This window comes from Scyliorhinus torazame, chromosome 17 (genome assembly GCF_047496885.1).
Source record: "Scyliorhinus torazame isolate Kashiwa2021f chromosome 17, sScyTor2.1, whole genome shotgun sequence".
NCBI classification, from domain to species: Eukaryota; Metazoa; Chordata; class Chondrichthyes; order Carcharhiniformes; family Scyliorhinidae; genus Scyliorhinus; species Scyliorhinus torazame.
This window is the reverse complement of record NC_092723.1, coordinates 139,133,363-139,153,200: the sequence shown is the minus strand read 5'-3', so window position 1 is coordinate 139,153,200 and position 19,838 is coordinate 139,133,363. Positions and strand designations below refer to the sequence as shown.

Below are 19,838 nucleotides of genomic sequence, written 5' to 3'. Positions count from 1 at the left end.
GTTCTAATGGTGCTAAGGTATCCACTTAAATCTAGTCTTCAAGATATTTCCTATTTCCGGGTGGCACAGTGACTAGCACTGCTGTCTCACGCTTCCGAGGCCCCAGGTTCGATTCCGGCCCTGGGTCACTGTTCGTGTGGAGTTTGCACATTCTACCAATGTCTGGTCTCACCCCCACAACCCAAAGATGTGCAGGCTAGGTGGATTGTCCACGCCAAATTGCCCCTTAATTGGGGAAAAAGGAATTGGACACTTTAAATTAAAAAAAAAGGTATTTCCTGTTTCCTCTGTATAAAAGATCTGGCACTATTTATATTGGACTGCATAGATTACATTGTGCCATGCACATGTAATCTTTTAATTTTAAATGTGATTTTTTTTTGCCTTTTTCCCATAATCCAGTTTCATATATAGAAGCAGGGGCAAAATCATTTTTTGAGGTAGCTACTCTCAAGGGGCACTTTCTTCATTTTCAGGTACACCTTCTTCATTCTCATTAACTGCTTCAAGGTAAGCATTGGTCCCTTAAAGAGGATGAGACTACGGAATTAATGGGAAACAAACCGTGTTTGCGTGGGTTTCGCCAGCACAACCCAAAGATGTGCAGGGTAGGTGGATTGGCCACGCTAAATTGCCTCTCGCTTGGAAAAAATGAATTGGGCACTCTAAGTTTATTTTAAAAAAATTAATGGGAAACAAATAAATGACAGACTTTGAAAAAATATTTTGTATCTGTCTTCAGAGGTGAAAAGATTAATAAATCTCCAAAAGAAAATCAATACTAGAATAAAATAATAAAGTAATTAGTTAAAGTTCATAAGTATGGAGGGACAGGTGATGCATCACAGCTACAGCATGTGGGAGCTCATGGATACTGGTGTTATCCAGGGCAAGCATGTCTGCAGTAATCATCTGCGGCTTGGGGATCTTTGGCTCAGAGTTATTGAGCTAGAGGCTGAGCTGAGGAAACAGACACATTATGGGCGGCAGGGTAGCACAGTGGTTAGCACTGTTGCTTCATTCGGCTGCCACTGTTCATCGGTGGTGGAGGGCTTCAATGTTTGTGGAAGGGGGAAGCAATAAAGCGGGGCTGTTTTGTCCTGGATGGTGTCCAGCTGTTTGAGTGTTGTTGGAGCTGCACTAATCCAGGCAAGTGGAGTGTATTCCATTACACTCCTGACTTGTGCCTTGTAGATGATGGACAGACATGGGGGGGGTGGGGGTGTAAACTTGAAACTAGTCAGCCCAAGTCTGGATATTGTCCAGTTCTTGCTGCATTTGGAAATGGACTGCTTTATTATGAGTCGCCGCAATTGGTGAAAATTGTGTGCGAACATCCACACTGCCGACCTTATGATGGAAGAGAGGTCATTGATGAAGCAGCTGGAGATGGTTGGGTGTAGGAAACTACCATGAGGAACTCCTGCAGCGATGTTATGGAGATGAGATGGCCTCCAACCACCATAACCATCTTCCTTTGTGCCAGGTCCAACTGTCCAACCAGCAGATAGTTCCCCCCCTGAATTCCATTGACTCCAGTTTAGCTAAGGTTCCTTGATGCCATACTCGGTCAAATGCTGCCTTGATGTCAAGGGCAGTCACTCTCGCCTCACCTCTGGCATTCAGCTGTTTTGTCCACGTTTGAACCAAGGCTGTAATGAGGTCAGGAGCTTAGTGACCTTGGCAGAACCCAAGCTGAGCTTACACAAGCAGGCTTTTGCTGAGTAAGTGCCACTTGATAGCACTGTTGATGACCCCTGGCCTTGAAGAAGAGAAGGTTGAAAGGAGATTTGATAAAGTTATCGAAAATCACGAGGTGACTGGACAGAGCAGACAGGGGAAAACGGTTTCCAATGGGTAAAGGATCGAGAGCCAGAAGGCACGGATTAAAAGTGATAGGCAAAGAAGGGCAGCACAAGGAAAGTTTTTTTAAACAAGTGCTTAGGTTTGGACAGCCGTGCCTGAGTGTGTGGTGGAGGCAGATTCAATCATGCCTTTCAAGAAAGAACTGGATACCTGTCTAAAGAGGGGAAAATTGTTCCCAATGGTGGAAGGATTGAGATTTAAGGTACCTGGAAAAAGCAATGAAAACACACGAGCAGAAACTTTTTCAGGAACTGAGTGGTGAAAATTTGGAATGCAGTGGCAGAGTGAATGGTGAAGATAGGTTCAATAGAGTCATTCAAGAGAGAATTGGACTATTATTTGAAAAAGGAAGCAAATGCAGGGTTACGGGGAAAAGGAAACTGCCCCAGTACATGCTGTCTACAAAAAGCAGGAAAAGTCCAATACCACTCAAATCAGTTTACTCTCAATCCTCGGCAAAATGATAGAAGTCGTCATTGACAGCACTATCAAGTGGCATTAGTCAGCAATAACCTGCTCATCAATGCAGAGCTTTGATTCTGTCAGGCCCACTTGGCTCAATATTACACATCGATTTGGTCAAAACGCTGACAGAACTGAATTTTGGCGGTGAGGCGAGTGTGATTGCCCTTGACATTAAGGCAGAATTTGACTGAATGTAGCATCAAGGAGTCTTGGAAAAACTGACGCCAACGGGAATCAGCAGAATACTGTCCACTGGTTGGAGTCATATAAACCACAAAGGAAGATGGTTGAGGTTGTTGGAGGCCAATCATCTCAGCCCCAAGATATTGCTGCTGGAGTTCTTCAGGGTAGTGTTCTCAGCCCAACCATCACAGGGTGAGAAGTGGGGATGTTCGCTGATGATTGAACAATGTTCAGTACTATCCTCAACTCCTCAGATGCTGAAGCTGCTCTTGTCCACATGAAGCAAAACCTGTGCAACATTCAGGCTTGGGCTGACAAGCGCCACACAGGATCAGGCAATTAGAGTCAGATTCTGGCCATCTTGCCTTGATGTTCAATCGCACACCAGTCACTGAATTGGCCACCAATGTTGGGGATCACCATTGACCAGAAACTTTACTGCACCAGCCACATAAATGCTCTGATACACTATTACCATTAAACCTCACTCCCTCCCTGTTGCTACTTGTCTTTACCCAAATCGTTACACTCATTTGCCTCAACCTTTGTCTTTAGATCTCTACATCGTCCTTCACCTTCGCACCCCTGCTTTTAGTTTAAACCCCTATCCAGTTAGACAATGCACCAGGATACATAGCCCAGTTTAAGAGTCCATCCCAACAGAACTGCTTGCTCTTTCCTCAGGTGTTGGTGTCAGCACCCGATGAAACAAAATCCCTTCTTCCCAGACGACTCAGCCACAAATTTAATTCTCTAATCTGCTTGATCTCATGCCAATTGGCACATGGCTCAGTTAACACTGCTGAGATTTCTACCTTCGATGTACTGCATTTAATTTGGACCCTAACATTTCAAGCTATCTCAGCAGAACGTCACTCTTTAATTCTACCTACATTGTTGGGTTCTGATGTGGACCTAGAGACAAACATCGAGGTCTCTTTCCTTAGATAAGAATGGTAGAATACCATAGTATTTGGTGAAGTGGACATTATGCTCGGGTGAATAAATCCACCCACTTTAGCAGTAACAAATACCCCCATCCACCTCATTTAGACATCATATTTGTACACATTACAGGCTCACAAAGTAGAGATAGAGAGTCAATGAAAATTAAACTTTGCTCCTAAATGTTGGAAGAGAAAAGGTCCACCTATAAACTTCCAAAAATCACAATTAATTCTTCTGTAAGGTAGAAATTTTGACCTAGAAATTTATTGTGATTTATGGGTCTTGATGAAGTACAAAGAATTCACATGAAATAACTGGATAGAAAGCACACTTGTCACCTCAGAAGCACTCCTTCCACTCCACTCCCCCTACAGTCGCCCCACACTCCTAAAACTCAACTCCCACAGCCTAACAATCACTAATACTGCTCTTCTAAATTTACTTGCAGGTCTAGAGGTCCTCTGTCCTCAGAAGGGAAGGATCCTGCGGACCCCAACACATGGACCCGGCCATCGTCTCATCCGTAACCGCGATTCCAGAGACGTCATCTACATACCGGCTTCCACCCCATCCACGCCGTAGCGTGGTCTGGACATCCACCAACCTGTGAAGTCAAACCGCAGCCTGATAGCGACCCGCAATGCTCGACCGCGCAGATCCACCTACCGACGCAGGAACCGCAAGCAAGGCAACAAATCCTCCATCCACACACCGACCAGAATGAATAACCTCATTGGACACAACTATTACCTTAACACTGCATACTCTCACCGTCTCCCAGGCTCAAAAAGAAGCAGTCACTCCAGGAAGCGTGGAAAACGTGCAGGCCTGCAGGTGAGAGTGAAACAATGCGGCCCCAAAACCCCTCTGCCTAGCTTACTCCGAGCTAATGTCCAATCTCTAGAAAACAAGCTAGACGAACTTAAAGCCAGACTCACTTTTCAAAGAGAACTAAGGGACTGCTGTGTGCTCTGTTTCACGGAGACATGGCTCACTCCTGCTTCACCGGACTGTGCCCTACAACCAGAGTGCTTCTCAATCCACCAAATCGACCGTACGGCAGCCTCAGGCAAGGCAAGGGGAGGTGGGGTCAGCCTCCTAATCAACACCTCCCCTGGTGCCTAGATGTAGCAACACTAGCAAGTTTCTGCTCCCCGGACCTAGAATACCGGACGCTAAAATGCTGCCCCTTCTACCTTCCGCGGGAGTTCAGCTCCGTTATCCTGGCGGTAGTTTACATCCCACCCCGTGCGAATGTAAAAATCGCACTGGACGAAATATTCACCACCACAAATAGCCTTGAAACGAAATATCCCGAGGCCTTGTTCATTGTAGCTGGGGACTTCAATCAGGCCAAGCTCAAGAGCGTACTACCAAGTTACCACCAACACGTCACCTGTTCCGCCAGAAGCCCAAACATCCTGGACCATTGCTACACAAATATCAAGCATGCCTACCGCTCTATCGCCCGCCCACACTTTGGCAAATCTGACCACAAGGCTGTGCTCCTGCTCCCGGCTTATAAGCAAAAACCGAAGCGGGAGAATCCGTCAAAGAAAGTCGTGCATTGTTGGTCTGAGGAATCGGATGATCTCCTACGGGACTGCTTAGAGTCAGTGGACTGGTCAGTATTTAAAAACTCTGCGACCAGCCTGAACGAGTACGCCTCTACAGTAACTGACTTAATTAGTAAGTGTGTAGAAGACTGTGTGCCAAAGAAGCAAATCAGTGTGTTTTCCAACCGGAAACCCTGGATGAACAGGGATATCCACTGCTTGCTGAAGTCTAGGTCTGAGGCGTTCAAGTCAGGCGACCCTGACCTCTACAAGAAAGCCAGATATGATCTAAAGAAATCCATCAAAGATGCCAAGAGACAGTACCGGACCAAGCTCGAGTCCCAGGCTAGCCACACGGATCCCCGCTGTCTATGGCAAGGTCTGCAAGACATAATGGGCTACAAGATGAAGGCATGTAAACTCGTCGGCTCCAACGCACCCCTCCCTGATGAGCTCAACGCATTCTATGCCCGTTTTGAGCAACAGGTTAGCTGAGAGCGAGCCCTCCACCCCAGAAGCCGCGGATGAACGTGTATCTGAGATCACCACTGCAGACGTCAGAGGAGTTTTCTCGAAGGTCAACCCACGGAAAGCCACTGGCCCGGATGGGGTACCCGGAGGAGCACTCCGGTCTTACGCGGATCAGCTGGCGGGGGTATTCGCAGACATCTTCAACCTCTCTTTACAACAATCTGAGGTTCCTATCTGCTTCAAGAAGACGACCATCATCCCTGTACCAAAAAAAAGTGAAGCAGCGTGCCTTAACGACTATCGTCCAGTGGCTCTGACATCCATCATCATGAAGTGCTTTGAAAGGTTAGTCATGGCATGAATCAACTCCAGTCTCCCGGATTGCCTTGATCTACTCCAGTTCGCCTACCGCTGCACCAGGTCCACAGCAGACGCCATCTCCATGGCCCTGCACTCTACCCTGGAACACCTAGATAACAACGAGACCTATGTCTGACTCCTATTTATCGACTACAGCTCAGCCTTCAACACCATCATTCCTACGAAACTCATCTCCAAACTCCGTGGCCTTGGCCTCTGTTACTCCCTCTGCGACTGGATCCTGAACTTTCTAACCCACAGGCCACAATCAGTAAAGAAAGGCAACACCTCCTCCACGATCATCCTCAACACCGGTGCCCCACAAGGCTGTGTCCTCAGACCCCTACTATACTCCTTAAACACCTATACCTGTGTGGCCAAATTCCCCTCCAACTCGATTTTCAAATTTGCTGATGACACCACCGTAGTGGGTCGGATTTCAAACAATGACGAGACAGAGTACAGGAATGAGATAGAGAATCTGGTGAACTGGTGCGCCGACAATAATCTCTCCCTCAATGTCAACAAATCAAAGGAGATTGTCATCGACTTCAGGAGGCGTAGTGAAGAACATGCCCTTGTCTACATCAATGGGAATGAAGTAGAAAGGGTCGAGAGCTTCAAGTTTTTAGGTGTACACATCACCAACAGCCTGTCCTGTCCCCCCATGCCGACACTATAGTTAAGAAAGCCCACCAACGACTCTACTTTCTCAGAAGACTAAGGAAATTTGGCATGTCAGCTACGACCCTCACCAACTTCTACAGATGCACCATAGAAAGCATTATTTCTGGTTGTATCACAGCTTGGTATGGAACCTGCTCTACCCAAGACCGCAGGAAACTACAAAAGGTCATGAATGTAGCCCAGTCCATCACGCAAACCAGCCTCCCATCCATTGACTCTTTCTATAATTCCCGCTGCCTCAGAAAGGCAGTCACCATAATTAAGGACCCCATGCACCCCGGACATACTCTCTTCCACCTTCTTCCGTCAGGAAAAAGATACCAAAATTTGAGGTCACGTACCAACCGACTCAAGAACAGTTTCTTCCCTACTGCCATCAGACTTTTGAATGGACCTACCTTGTATTAAGTTGATCTTTTCTCTACACCTTGCTATAACTGTAACATTATATTCTGCAGTCTCTCCTTCCTTCCCCATGTATGGTATGCATTGCTTGTACAGCATGCAAGAAACAATACTTTTCACTGTATACTAATACATGTGACAATAATAAATCAATTCAATTCAGAAAACCCCAGGTAGCATAATCCAAGGGTGTGCAAGAGATAATAAATTAACTCATCTACACAACAGATTCAATTCTCACTTCAAGTTGTGGCCGAGTTCCTGAAAGCCACGACTTTAAGTTAAACAACTTATAAGTGAATCGAGGATGTCCACAGGAATCAATGCAAAAGCCAGAGTTAGGTTCCTTCAGACATTTCTTGCCCAGAAAAGCCAATGTACAAGTTGAAATACTGTACCGTACATGTGCAGCACTGTGCATCGCCAGCTGGAATAACTTGTAAATTAAATAAATCACTGAATATAACAGAAATATTGTATAAATTAGCTAACACTAAAGCACCCAAACAAGCCCCAAATAGAGTCGTATCTGTGCCACACCCACAGCATACCCTGAAACTAAGCTTAACTTTTTGCTTGGACCTCGTCGTCTCTTGCAGCTCACTCAGCCCCCCCCCCGCACTCCATCTCTCGCGCTGGAGCCTGGACCCCTTACGGTCATCACCTGTGGACAGGTGGGGATTGGCTGTGGATGAAGCCTGTTGGGAGAGGTGTGAATGAAGTCTTTGGTGCTTCGCTCCCTCCCACCCCACTCCCCCTGGGTTATTCTCCTCCACCAGCTGGTTGGCGGTCAGCAGCTTCCTATCTCTGTCCTGCGCTCCTACTCCCAGATCACAATCCGCAGCCTGGGCCTCTGATGACTACAGCAGTAGTTCGCCCAGAGTTCAGTGCAGGATAGTCACAGTGCAGACACCATAAACCCCAAAATACGATGCAAATCGGAACAGGGCCCGAATCCTGAATGACATGAAGCAAAATGATGTTAAGCAGGGCGACTTAATAACAGGGCTGTTTCTAACTGACATCCCCGAGAATACTGTACAAAAGTAAATATCAGAACCTCAAATTTCACCCTTTTGTTTCTCACAATTCTGAAGCTGCAAATCAATGTTAATCTTACCGGAGCCACTGTTGTCCTTGTTTTGCATGGCACTTGGCGGTGGCATCTGCTGTGGCAGCTGTTGTTGGTGTTGCAGTGGAGTCTGCTGAGGTGTTGGTGGGGGCTGGACCGGAGCTGGCTGCTCTGAACCATTACCACTGTTCTGTGGGTTTTTGTTCCACATATTCACGCCCTTGTAGTTGTACTTGCTCGGGTCCCCCCAGGCTGCGGTGCCATCGTCTATTTCCATTTTGCGGCGGATAGACTCTGGAGAAGGTTCCTCCCAGCCTGTAGGTTCCTCCTCTTTTGATGAAGCTGGCATCGGGCCATTGAGCCAGCCGGAGCTAGAAGATTTATTTGCAGGAGGTGTCGCTCCCCAAGAACCATTACTGTCCTGTGGCTTATTCCAATCTGTGGAGTTACTTGGTTTGGTGGGTTCCCCCCAGCCCTGGGACTGAGCAGCCTTGGAGGGCTCCCCCCATCCCTGGGACTGAGCAACCTTGGAGGGATCCCCCCAGCCCTGGGGCTGAGCAGCCTTGGAGGGCTCCCCCCAGCCCTGGGGCTGAGCAGCCTTGGAGGGCTCCCCCCAGCCCTGGGACTGAGCAGCCTTGGAGGGCTCCCCCCAGCCCTGGGACTGAGCAGCCTTGGAGGGCTCCCCCCAGCCCTGGGACCGAGCAACCTTGGAGGGCTCCCCCCAGCCCTGGGACTGGGCAGGTTTGGCAGTCTCCCCCCAGCCCTGGGACTGAATAGGCTTGGCAGTCTCCCCCCAGCCCTGGGACTGAATAGGCTTGGTGGCCTCCCCCCAACCTGTAGTATTACTGGGATTTGAATTGCTGCTACTTGCCCACGTACCTCGACCTGTGCCTGGTCTCCCAGGTTCATTCCAGCCAGGCGCAGATCTATCACTGTCATTATCCCAACTGCCTGAGCTAGTCGCCTGTGATTCTCCCCACTGGCCACTCTTTGAATTTTCTCCCCATCCATCAGCTCCAGATATTCCCCAACCTTGGTTAGATTTCTGCCCATCAACCCATCCCTGTTTGACCTTTTGTGCATCATTCCACGCAGCTGACTTCTCTTCTTTATTACCTCCCCACGTTTGATTGCTCTTAACCAATCCTGTAGCAGCGGAATTATCCTCCCACCCCCCTTGGCTGCTTGAGCCTTTGGTGTCTCCCCACCCTGTGTTGCAAGAGACTGTAGCAGGCTTTGGATCCCGCCACCCAGATACTGATGAGGTATCATTACTGATGGGGCCAGGCCCATCCCCCCAACCCCCTGAGTTTGAAGCTTGAGACACACAACCTCCCCAGGCCTCTGTTCCATTGTCAGTTTTTCTCTCACTCTTCGCTGAAGGTTCAATATCCCAGGCAGTGTTCTGTTTGATTGGAATCTGCCCCCAACCTGTATTGGAAAGGACACGTGGGTCCAAGTCAGTTCTACTCAGAATACTTTGGACCATACCCGGCTGGTCAGGTTTCCTTTTTTCACCGCGTCTGCCATTGCCATCACCACTTCCTACACTCATTCTATCATGGCGACTCCCTGTGCTCTCTGTGCTTCCTTCACTGTCTGCTGTACCTGAAGTCGACGGTGTTTTAACCCACATATTGTTCTGTTCACTTGGTTGACACATACTAGAGTTCTGATTCGGACCACAAAGAGCATCGTCTAGACTTTTCCATCCATTTGTTCCCTTCCTATTACCACTTCCATTTAGACCATTATTGGAATGCTGATTGTTAGGCAGTTTGTTCCATTCCCCATTTGAGACATTAGTGCCAGTGTTTGCATTTGGTGCTGGGTTTCCCCAGACTCTTCTAGTCCCTCCAGAGCCTGGACTGCTCCCTGTCCCCCAAGCCATATTGTGGGAGTTGACCACACCAGATTCCCAAGCAACTCCTCCTCTATTGCTTCCCCCATTACTTTTGTAAGCCGTATTCCCAGATCCATTAATAGCAGATTGTGCTAGAGTTGCATTCACAGTGTCACCACTAGTTTGCCCCAGATTACTGCTTGAGCCTGGACATTTCTCTCCAGAGTAGTTCGTGCTGGATGTACCCCAAGTCGTACCATGTGACCCACTGTTCATTCCCTCACTAATTCCTCCATTGCCAAGTTGAGAAACAGAAGTGCCATTTGTAATTGAAGAGGCCTGAAGCTGAGATGGGTTTACTGTGCTCATTCCTAAGGATACACCCCAGGCCCCAGGCCCTGTAAGTTTAGGCAGTTCATTTGTCTGCATTGAACTAGTAGAGTTTGGTAAGCTAGAGGTCAAAGGGTTAGTAGTGTTATTTGGTCCATTCATTTCAGTGTTAAGGTTTTGAGGTTGTCCACTGAATGAAACTTTCTTTGTACCATTAACTTCTGCATCAGAATTCTCCTGCAGTCCTCCCCACGAACCATGAGCTGACAGTCCCATATTAACACTCTGATTATTCAGCATTTGACCTACAGTGCTACGTTGAACATTGCTGCAAGAATTACCACCTGGCACAGGTCCTTGCACGGTATTTCCATTATTTTCCAAAACAGGCCAGCCACTTAGGTTGGAATTTGGATTCAAGGATCCAGTTGATGTGGAACCTATGCTGCCCCAAGCATTCAGTTTACCATGGCCACTTTCTGGTTTGCCATCTATGTTTTCTGCTGAACCCTGACATGTGCTTGACAAAGGACCTCGAGATGCTCCCCAAGGCCCGTTAATACTTCCATTTCCTACATTATTGCTGACATTTCCAACCACAAACTGGCTTGAAGAACCATTTCCATTGCCTGTTCTGTTGCCATCACCATCTGTGCTCCCCGAAGCCATGATATTGAGGTTCTTCTCTGACCCAGAGCTTGAAGCAGAGTCAATGTCCATACATTCTGAAGCTAACTCTGGGTCACTGCCAGTGATTGAAGGCCAAGCTTCTTTGTCAGACCCGTCTACAATAACTTTATCCCAATTTGTAGAAGAGTCACCATTGGTAGAGACAGGTCCCCAGTGAGAATTTTCATAATGCGATCCCAAACCACTGTGATTTAAATCTGTAAGAAAAACAGGAATTAAAGTTTACATTTTATTCACTCAGCAACAGCATAGAATCAGACTATCATTGGGTCATATATCAAATATATTGTTTACCAATTTAGGCCCCTGAGAAGTGCCAATAGCAATTTCAATTCCTCTGCATGACAATATGAAACGTCACAAAGTGCAGCCACCACACCATATAAATATCTACATATACGACCAGAATCGTCGAAACTTTCAGAATGGGAAAAAGGACACGGTTAACCACTTTCATGGAAGTAGAAAGTAGACCGTTGTAGATTCTTGTACTGCACTTAGTGAATCTCCAGCACATGCAACTCAGAGGATAAAGATCCCTCCTGCTTTGCCCAAAAGAACTGAACCCACAATATTTTGTATTGAACTGCCAAATTCTGTAACAATATTTATCAATAGTGGGCTGAATGCACACCATGACCCCCACAAACCAATTTATGGAATCCATTGGAGCAGAACTTCAAGTCGAACAGCTATTGCAGACAAATTCTGTACATAAACCCTGCCCTGGTTGTCTCTAAACCACATAATTTTAGTAAAGGAATGTCAGCAGCAAATGTACAAATATGTCCTTCCAAATAGTAAATGAAATGCTGAATTATATTGTTAGTTGCTAAATCAGTTGAGTACACATTGGAAAAGATCATGCTAAAATTATACAAATGGTCTTGTCTCATAGCAGCTCAATTGCTATTCAATTTTGATCACCAAATACAAGGGAAACAAATACTCAACCCATGCAATTGGTCCAGAGCAGATCCACAAGACTGGTCTGTGGTATTCAAGGAGCAAGTTATGAGCAAAGGCTGCAGAAATTTGGGCTACGTGATCTTAAAAGGGGAAATTATTTAATGGGACAGATATGTCTGGGGTGCTACTTCAAGGAATGACACGATTCTGTGACAGGGAGCACTGATTAACTCTGGTGCAAGGACAATTAGGACCATTGTAATTTCACTATACAAAGTGGTCTTCAGATAAAATAATGCCGGTGAAAACCTTAGTTTAAGATTGCGAGATGGGCAAGGAGAATTGTCTGGTTTTCAATTAATCTTCTTTATCTGTATTTATTTTGTAATCTTGCAAAAACACGTGGATTTCCCACAATACTACTTTCAGAGACTGGAGCACATGGTTGTTAACTCCGCCTGCTTCTTTACGACAACTGCACAAAAACACAGTTGGCAAATTCAGTTTGTAAACAATTGAGGACAACTGGAAGGTAATAGTAATTGCTTGTAAAGTTTTATCTGTAGGTAAATCTTTCCAAAAATTTGTTCTGCATCAGTAACGAAGTGTGGATGATGATGTAGACTTGACAAGATAAATATCCAAATAGGGACATACTTCCATTTCTGACACCTGCCAATCATAGCATGTTGTTTAATACTGCAATATGGATAGCTTTGAATTATGGGACTCGTGTTTTACATTAAATTGGGTTGAGACCTCCCAAACAGGATTTTACAGCCTGAGGGGAGATGACTGGCCTATCCTTTTTACAAAACAGCAAATGACCAATACATGCAACGTGTCGATAAACCAGCAACCACCGGACCAAACCCTTGTTGGATTTCAGATCTTGCCAGATTTTGGGTTGGGCAAATTGGGCCAAACTGGGTCACGGGTTATTTGGACCACTTGGTAGTGTGGAAAAACGCCAGTTAGCATTACCAATGAAGAAACTGGCATGCCACCGCACCAATGTCATCTAGCTGAACAAGCCAGTAAGTTATTTCACTAACTTAATAAAAATGTCTAGTTTTCAGATAGCTGGTTTTGAGACACTTTGTACTGAGCTGTGACCAACAGACAAATTGCAAGGTACGGTAAAGCTCAAGTATGTATATCAGTAGCGCCACCAGAAAGAAATAGATCAAGTTTGCTAACATGATTAGCATTTACAGGTATCCGGCACAGACCTTTCAGCTTTGTAACCAGATGCAAATCAAACCCAGGTCTAACTTCCTAGTCCTGATTCATCATTAAGATTCGATTCTGCATCCATTTCAAATCAACAGTACTCAAGTCCTGGAATAACACTTATTTCTTGGACTAAGTTAGATGGGAATTTAATAGTATAGTGGTTATATTACTGGATTAGTAATCCAGATATCTGGACTCAAGTTCAAATCCCATCATAGCAGATGGGGAATTTAAATTTGGTTAATTAAATGAATCTGGAATGAAAAGCTATCAGTAAAAGAGGCCATGAAACTATCAGATTTTTGTTAAAAACCCAACTGGTTCACCAATTTTCTTTAGAGAATGAAATCTGCTAGCCTGCCTAGTGTGGATATATGTGACTTCAGACCCACAGCAATTTAGTGGATCATTAACTGTCCTTTGATATGGCCCAGCAAGCCCCTCAATCTCTCTCGGACTTCATATCCAACTATAGAGATGCCATCACCACATGAATTGCAAGGGCTCCAAGAAAGCAGTTCACCACTGGCCTGGCCAGCAATGTCCACATCCATGAAAGTATAAAAAAATGTCAGCAGCTGGAGGGGGGGGGGCAGTCAAGTTAGTCTTAATCTTCTCATGCTAAGAGAAGCAGGGATGGAGAAAGCGAAGTAAACCAGGATGTCCATTCCCAATTGCTGTCCAGTAACCAGAATTAGAAAGTGAATTTGTGCAGGCAGGAACCAGCATCATTATAATTATTACCTGTGCTCAACTAATTCACAGACTAGGCTATCATTGTGTTGGCCACTATTGCAACGATGATACAGCAATTGTCAATAATTTTGAGAGCGATGGGAAGAAAAGTATGGATAATAAAATTGCACCCCAGAGGAAGGAAGCAAAAATGTGTGCAGCACAAAATATAATTATGTATGAATATTAACCATCTCAAAAGATCAAATTCATGGAAAAACTAGGAGTAAAAATTGAACTAAGTTTGTAGAAAGAGAATTTTTACTTGGCACATGAAGGCACATTGCAATCATCTTTCCTATCAGCCCTTTCTTGTGCAATGACTGGCAAGTCAAGTGTTTTTGCATTCCTGATTTTCAACTTGTTGCTTTTCCTCCTCCCTGGTGGCAAAGGTACCATCTCCAGCCAGCACAAACTAATCAAAACCATCTGTTGGCCATTAAACAAATTACTGAACATGTGCATCATACTGTGTGTAGGTGTGGAGAATCTCAATTTCACATTGTACCCTTGTCCAAGTATTTGATTAAGCTGATGAATGCTTGCCAACCGATAACTGGTAGTGGGGAACGTATAGATTTGTCATTAAAGTCAGAAACAATAGCACAAAGTCAACTTTTCAAACTCATCGAATTAATTTTATGAAGTTTAACTAGCAAAACACCTTTCTGTAACTTAAGCCTACAAGATAAGCAGCCGATCTTTTAATGCCACTACGTCCAGCCCCGCATACCAAGTTGGTGCCAGTAATAACGGAGCAGCCTTTCTGACAATGAAATTGCAGGTGAAGAATATTAAAGAAAACATGCCTTCGATAGGTTGTATTCAGCAGGACACATGATGCAGCTGTTTCCGTTTCGCAGATAAACAAATGAGAAATCATCAGGATATATCCCATAAATTAAGCTAACACATGGGCATCCACAGGAGATTATATCAAACATTCAATCTAGAGACACCTTTTCTCTCTTAGATCCCGTTCCCTCCAGACAGCAATGCTGAATTAAAGCATATTTCTCCCTCAGCTGGACTGTACAGCTTCAAATTGTTCTACAACATGGCTGCCAAAGCCTCCCCGGAGCTGATTTTGTCCCTCTGCCAAGGTTAGTCTGAGCAATCTCTCATGTCACACGCAAAACTAAAAACCGTGCACTACCAAGCAGCAACATTTTGAAACCTAAATCTTAGTTTAACAGCAAAATTCAGTGATTAACAAGGCACATGTAATGTCATGCAGTTTAGCACCATCCCTGCGATAATTACGCAAATCCCTTTTTAGTGGAAGGTGATTTAAACCCTTGCCATCAGTGCACACTAGTCAATATTGAAAAGTAGCCAACAGAAGCACAGCAACAGCCACAGTAACAGAGCAGTACTGCGCAAGCTTTGCTACAGACATTCAAGAAATGGCTGCCGGGGAAAATGCAGCCAGAAACCAAATCACAGTGAAACCACAGCCCCAGCATTAGAGCTCCAGGCAAAGTGGAGACTATGCACCTTCTCATCCTAATGTTATACTCATATCTTAAATTGGGAAATTGATTCAAAAATCACGATGAAAAAGCCATGCTTGTTGAATTATTTTGCATAATTAGCAGAACATAAAATTCAAGCCACGGTGCCTCGCATTTTTATTGTTTTCATGCCATTAGGTTGAGTGCAGTGTGGAAATTGGCTACCAAGGAGAAACCAAGGACAAATGAGGCTGTTTGTCTGCCATAAGCTCAAGTGAAGCAAGCTACTTGCGAGTTGCTAGGGTAGTGCTCCTATCACACAGGCTGTAGTCAAGTGTAATGCAAGATCTGATGAATGCCGTGCTAAATATATTCAGATACTCTGTAAAACTGATATTTAATTTATTAGAAACTCTACTAGCTGTTTTCCATTTAGTACAGCCTGGTGACAGCCCAGTAAAAGTACACAATCACAACTGGGGCTGATCAAAATATTGTCAACATGATGATTTTTTAAATACATAAATGTCAATCATTTCAAACAATTAGCAAAAGTGAACCAAAGAAACCAAAAAGCGTTCAGAGCAGCTAACCTAATAATTGAAGTCACCCAGTAAATTGGATAGCCTGTTTCTATTTCAAAACCTATCCAATGAGTATTTCCGCTTGTTCACAGATATTTTTGCACAGAAAGTGACCACTGGCCTACTGTGCATTTTAATCCTATTGCACTGTTCTTTCCATTTAATATTTTGCCTCTCTAACCCAAATCTTAAAAGCTGTCAAATTCAGTTTCAACAATAATTATGATTTGTATTTACATTGTCCTTTAAGATAGCCAAATTTTCCAAGCTGCTTAACAGGAGTGTTGTAATCACAGATGACAACATAATGACAAATAACCAAAAGTTTTGCCATAGATTTTAAGAAGCACCTTGGAAGAGGAGGGAGTGGGAGAGGAAGAGAGGGCAAGGGCCGAAGGGCCTGTACTGCGCTGTAAAGTTCTATGTTCTATGTTAACTGAAGGAATTCTAGAGGTTAAGGCCTCGGAAGCTGGAAGCATGACGATCAATGATGAAATGATTAAAATCTGGGATGCGCTGATATCTCAATGACTTTTCACGTGGATGTGTTTGCGAGATAGAAAGGGGCAAGCCATGGAGGTATTTTAAAGCAAACATGAGGATTTTAAAACAGAAGCATTGTTAGGCTGGGAATCAATGTAAGCCAACAAGCACTGTGGTTTTAGATGAACATGACTTTGTGCACAAAGGGACTTGGGAGTCCTTGTTCACGATTCTCTTAAGTTAACGTGGACTTCCGGTGTGGACCATGGAGTAAGTGTCACACACAAGGCAGCTCCTGCCCAAGGTTACAGAAAAGAGCTCTTTTTTAATCAATACGGGGTGGAATTTTGATGAAAAGACGTAGGTGAAAATGTTGGAGGGGTACGTTCCCCAGGAATGGTATGTCTCTTGGTTACCAGACCCGGCAGAAACAGTAAAAGATTTGGCTGGAGCTGCAGTAAAGATAAAAGCCTCTTCCAGCATGCAGGCAGGGGAAGGGCAAGCTTAAAGGCTTCAAGCTGACTTGAGGGCCTTTATTAAATGTGAATTGTAGCAGCAGAGGGAGCAACTGTGAAAAGATCACACCAAGGCCATTGAAGAAGCGGGGACGAGGCTTCCTGTGGCGGCCATGGAGGAGTAGGTCCCGCATTCGGCAGCTCCCGTCTGGAATGGACTCTCAGGCCTTTTTCAGGAGTTTCCACAGACTTTTTGGGGTAGATTGGTGAAGCGAACACTGCCAAAAGGATTCCCACTCTGTGGGACTTCCGGTGACGGGGGGCGGGAGGCAGCTGTGCATTGGAGGGCTCCCATTCGGAAACGACATTGTCGGGGGTTAACGCCCGGTCTTAGGGCCAGCGAAGGCAGTGAAAGTCGGGAGACAGCACAAAGAAGGGAAATGTCGAAGACCGGCAAAAAAAACGGCCGTGAAAAAAGCAGCTGAAAGTCCGTCGGGGAGTGAAAAGGTCACCGCGGGGTCAGTAAAGAATGGAGGCTGGAGCGCTAGGGGAGGCCGCATTGCTTACGGCTGAAGAAATAACTACGGTGATGGCCGTGGAATTCGAAAGGCAGTTTACGAAACATGAGGAAGGAGATGGGGGCGATTTTGAAAGTGTTGGTGGAGGAGGCGATTACCCCGGTGAGAACGGCGGTGGCGAGCGCAGTGGCGGAGGTTCGGGAGCAAGGGGAGGCGCTGAAGGAAGTGGAAGACAGTATTGCAGCACAGTGGTCAACTTACCTCGGTGGGGAAGGAGATGAGGAAGGTGATGGAGATCAACAAGGATCCGAGAGGCAAAATGGAAGACCTGGAAAACAGATCCAGGCAACAGAATTTGAGGATTGTGGGGCTGCCTGAAGGAGTTGAAGGACCGAGGCCGACTGAGTATTTTGCCGCGATGTTGGCGAAACTATTGGGGGAGGGGGAGGATTCCTCCCGATATGAGCTGGATCGGGCACATCGGTCGTGGAGCCTGTACCAAAGGCGAGTGAGCCGCCAAGAGTAGTGACTCTGTGCTTCCGTAGGTACAGTGTGAAGGAGAAGGTCCTGTGCTGGGCTAAGCAGAAGCGGGTGGTGCAGTGGGCTGGAGCTGGTATACGGGTATACCAGGACTTTACGGTGGAGCTGGCGAGGAGGCGGGCTGCCTTCAACCGGGTGAAGAGGGCACTGTACATTAGCAGGGTGCAGTGCGGCATTGTATATCCAGCAAAGCTGAGGGTGACCTACAAGTTCAAGGACTTTTATTTCGGGACGGCAGAAGCAGCGGAGGAGTTTGCGAAGGCAGAAGGACTGTGGCAGAATTGAGAAATGGTCATGTACCAATGTAGCCTCATGACTGTATTTTTGTCTTTTTTGTTTCACTGCGTGCTGGTGTATGGGCTATAGGAGCCAACATTGTGTATATTTGGACAAGGGAAGAAATGGGACTTTCAGTCGGAATGAGGGCTCTTTGGGGTATAGGTGGATAGGCGGGGTTTGTGTGCTAAAAGGGGACTTCTGGGTTTTTCCTGGGGCCAGGCAAGGGGGAAAGGGACCTGGGCGGGGGCCTCCACGCTGGCCGGTTTAAGCCGGCCAGTGAACGGGAGTGAGGTGGGGGAAGTTGGGGGGAAGGAACAGAGGTTGGGGGGGAGGAGTTTTACAATAGGAAGTGGAGGAGAGGAGTTGGGGAGGGGGGGTTTACAACTCCTGGGTGTCATTTACGGTACTCCTTTGGAGGCTGGATGGTATTGAGTGTTGTCATGGGGGTGCACTCTATCGGTTAATGGTGGCCATGGGCGATTCCGGACTCCTTTTTCTTTTTTGCTTTTGTTTTTTTTTCTCCCACCGTGGGAGGGTTTGTTTTATTTGAGGCATATATTGACAGTTGGGTGGGGTGGTGGGAGGATGGGATTGTTATTGATGTTAAGGGTATTGACTTTGTATTTGTTACCGTTTGTTGCCTGTTGGTGGGGTGTAAATTTTGAAGGAAAATGTGAAAATGGAGAATAAAAACATTTTTAAAAAAGTTAACGTGCAGGTTCAGTCAGCAGTTAAGAAGGCAAATGCAATGATAGCATTCATGTCAAGAGGGCTAGAATACAAGACCAGGGATGTACTTCGGAGACTGTATAAGGCTCTGGTCAGACCCCATTTGGAGTATTGTGAGCAGTTTTGGGCCCTGTATCTAAGGAAGGATGTGCTGGCCTTGAAAAGGGTCCAGAGGAGGTTCACAAGAATGATCCCTGGAATGAAGAACTTGCTGTATGAGGAACGGTTGAGGACTCTGGGTCTGTACTCGTTGGAGTTTAGAAGGATGAGAGGGATCTTATTGAAACTTACAGGATACTGCGGAGGCCTGGATAGAGTGGACGTGGTGAGGATGTTTCCATTTGTAGGAAAAACTAGAACCAGAGAACACCGTCTTAGCCTAAAGGGTCGATCCTTTAAAACGGAGATGAGGAGGAATTTCTTCAGCCTGACGGTGGTGAATCTGTGGAACTCTTTGCCGCACAAGGTTGTGGAAGCCAAATCACAGAGTGTCTTTAACAGAGATAGATAGGTTCTTGATCAATAAGAGGATCAGGGGTTATGGAGAGAAGGCAGGATAATGGGGATGAGAAAATATCAGCCATGATTGAATGGCAGAGCAGACTCGATGGGCCGAGTGGCCTAATTCTGCTCCTATGTCTTATGGTGCAAGTTGCTATATGGGCAGCAGAGTCTTGGGTGAGCATGGGTCTATGTAAGGTGGAAGATGGAAGACCAGTCATGGGATGATTGGAATAGTCAAAAGCAGAGATGAACTGAAGTGGGGTCAGAGTTGGGTGATATCATAGGGGTGCAAATGAGGGAGCAAATTTGTGGTCCCAAACTCAATCAGATTAAGCATACCCAAGACTGTAAACAGTCTGAACTCAACTTTAGATAGTTGCTAAGGACAGAAACAGTGATAAAGAAATGGATTTTGGGAAATGCAAACAATGGTTTCAATTTTCCCAATATTTAGTTGGAAGACATTCTACTCAGATGTGTAGAATGACAAATCTTGGGAGTGTGAGAAGGGGTCAAGAGAAATCATGGTGAGATAG

The 19,838-nt window shown here is 45.7% G+C and overlaps 1 protein-coding gene across 13 annotated transcripts in view; it reads right to left on the bottom strand.

The window, feature by feature from the left end:
- The window catches only part of LOC140394184 (trinucleotide repeat-containing gene 6A protein-like), a 383,091-nt gene that overhangs the window by 63,965 nt on the left and 299,288 nt on the right, over positions 1-19,838 (bottom strand). For all 13 annotated transcript variants that reach the window (XM_072481149.1, XM_072481147.1, XM_072481151.1 and 10 more), the window contains one exon: positions 8,062-11,073. In XM_072481149.1, coding sequence (XP_072337250.1) covers positions 8,062-11,073 — 3,012 coding nt within the window. The remainder of the gene's footprint in view (positions 1-8,061; positions 11,074-19,838) is intronic.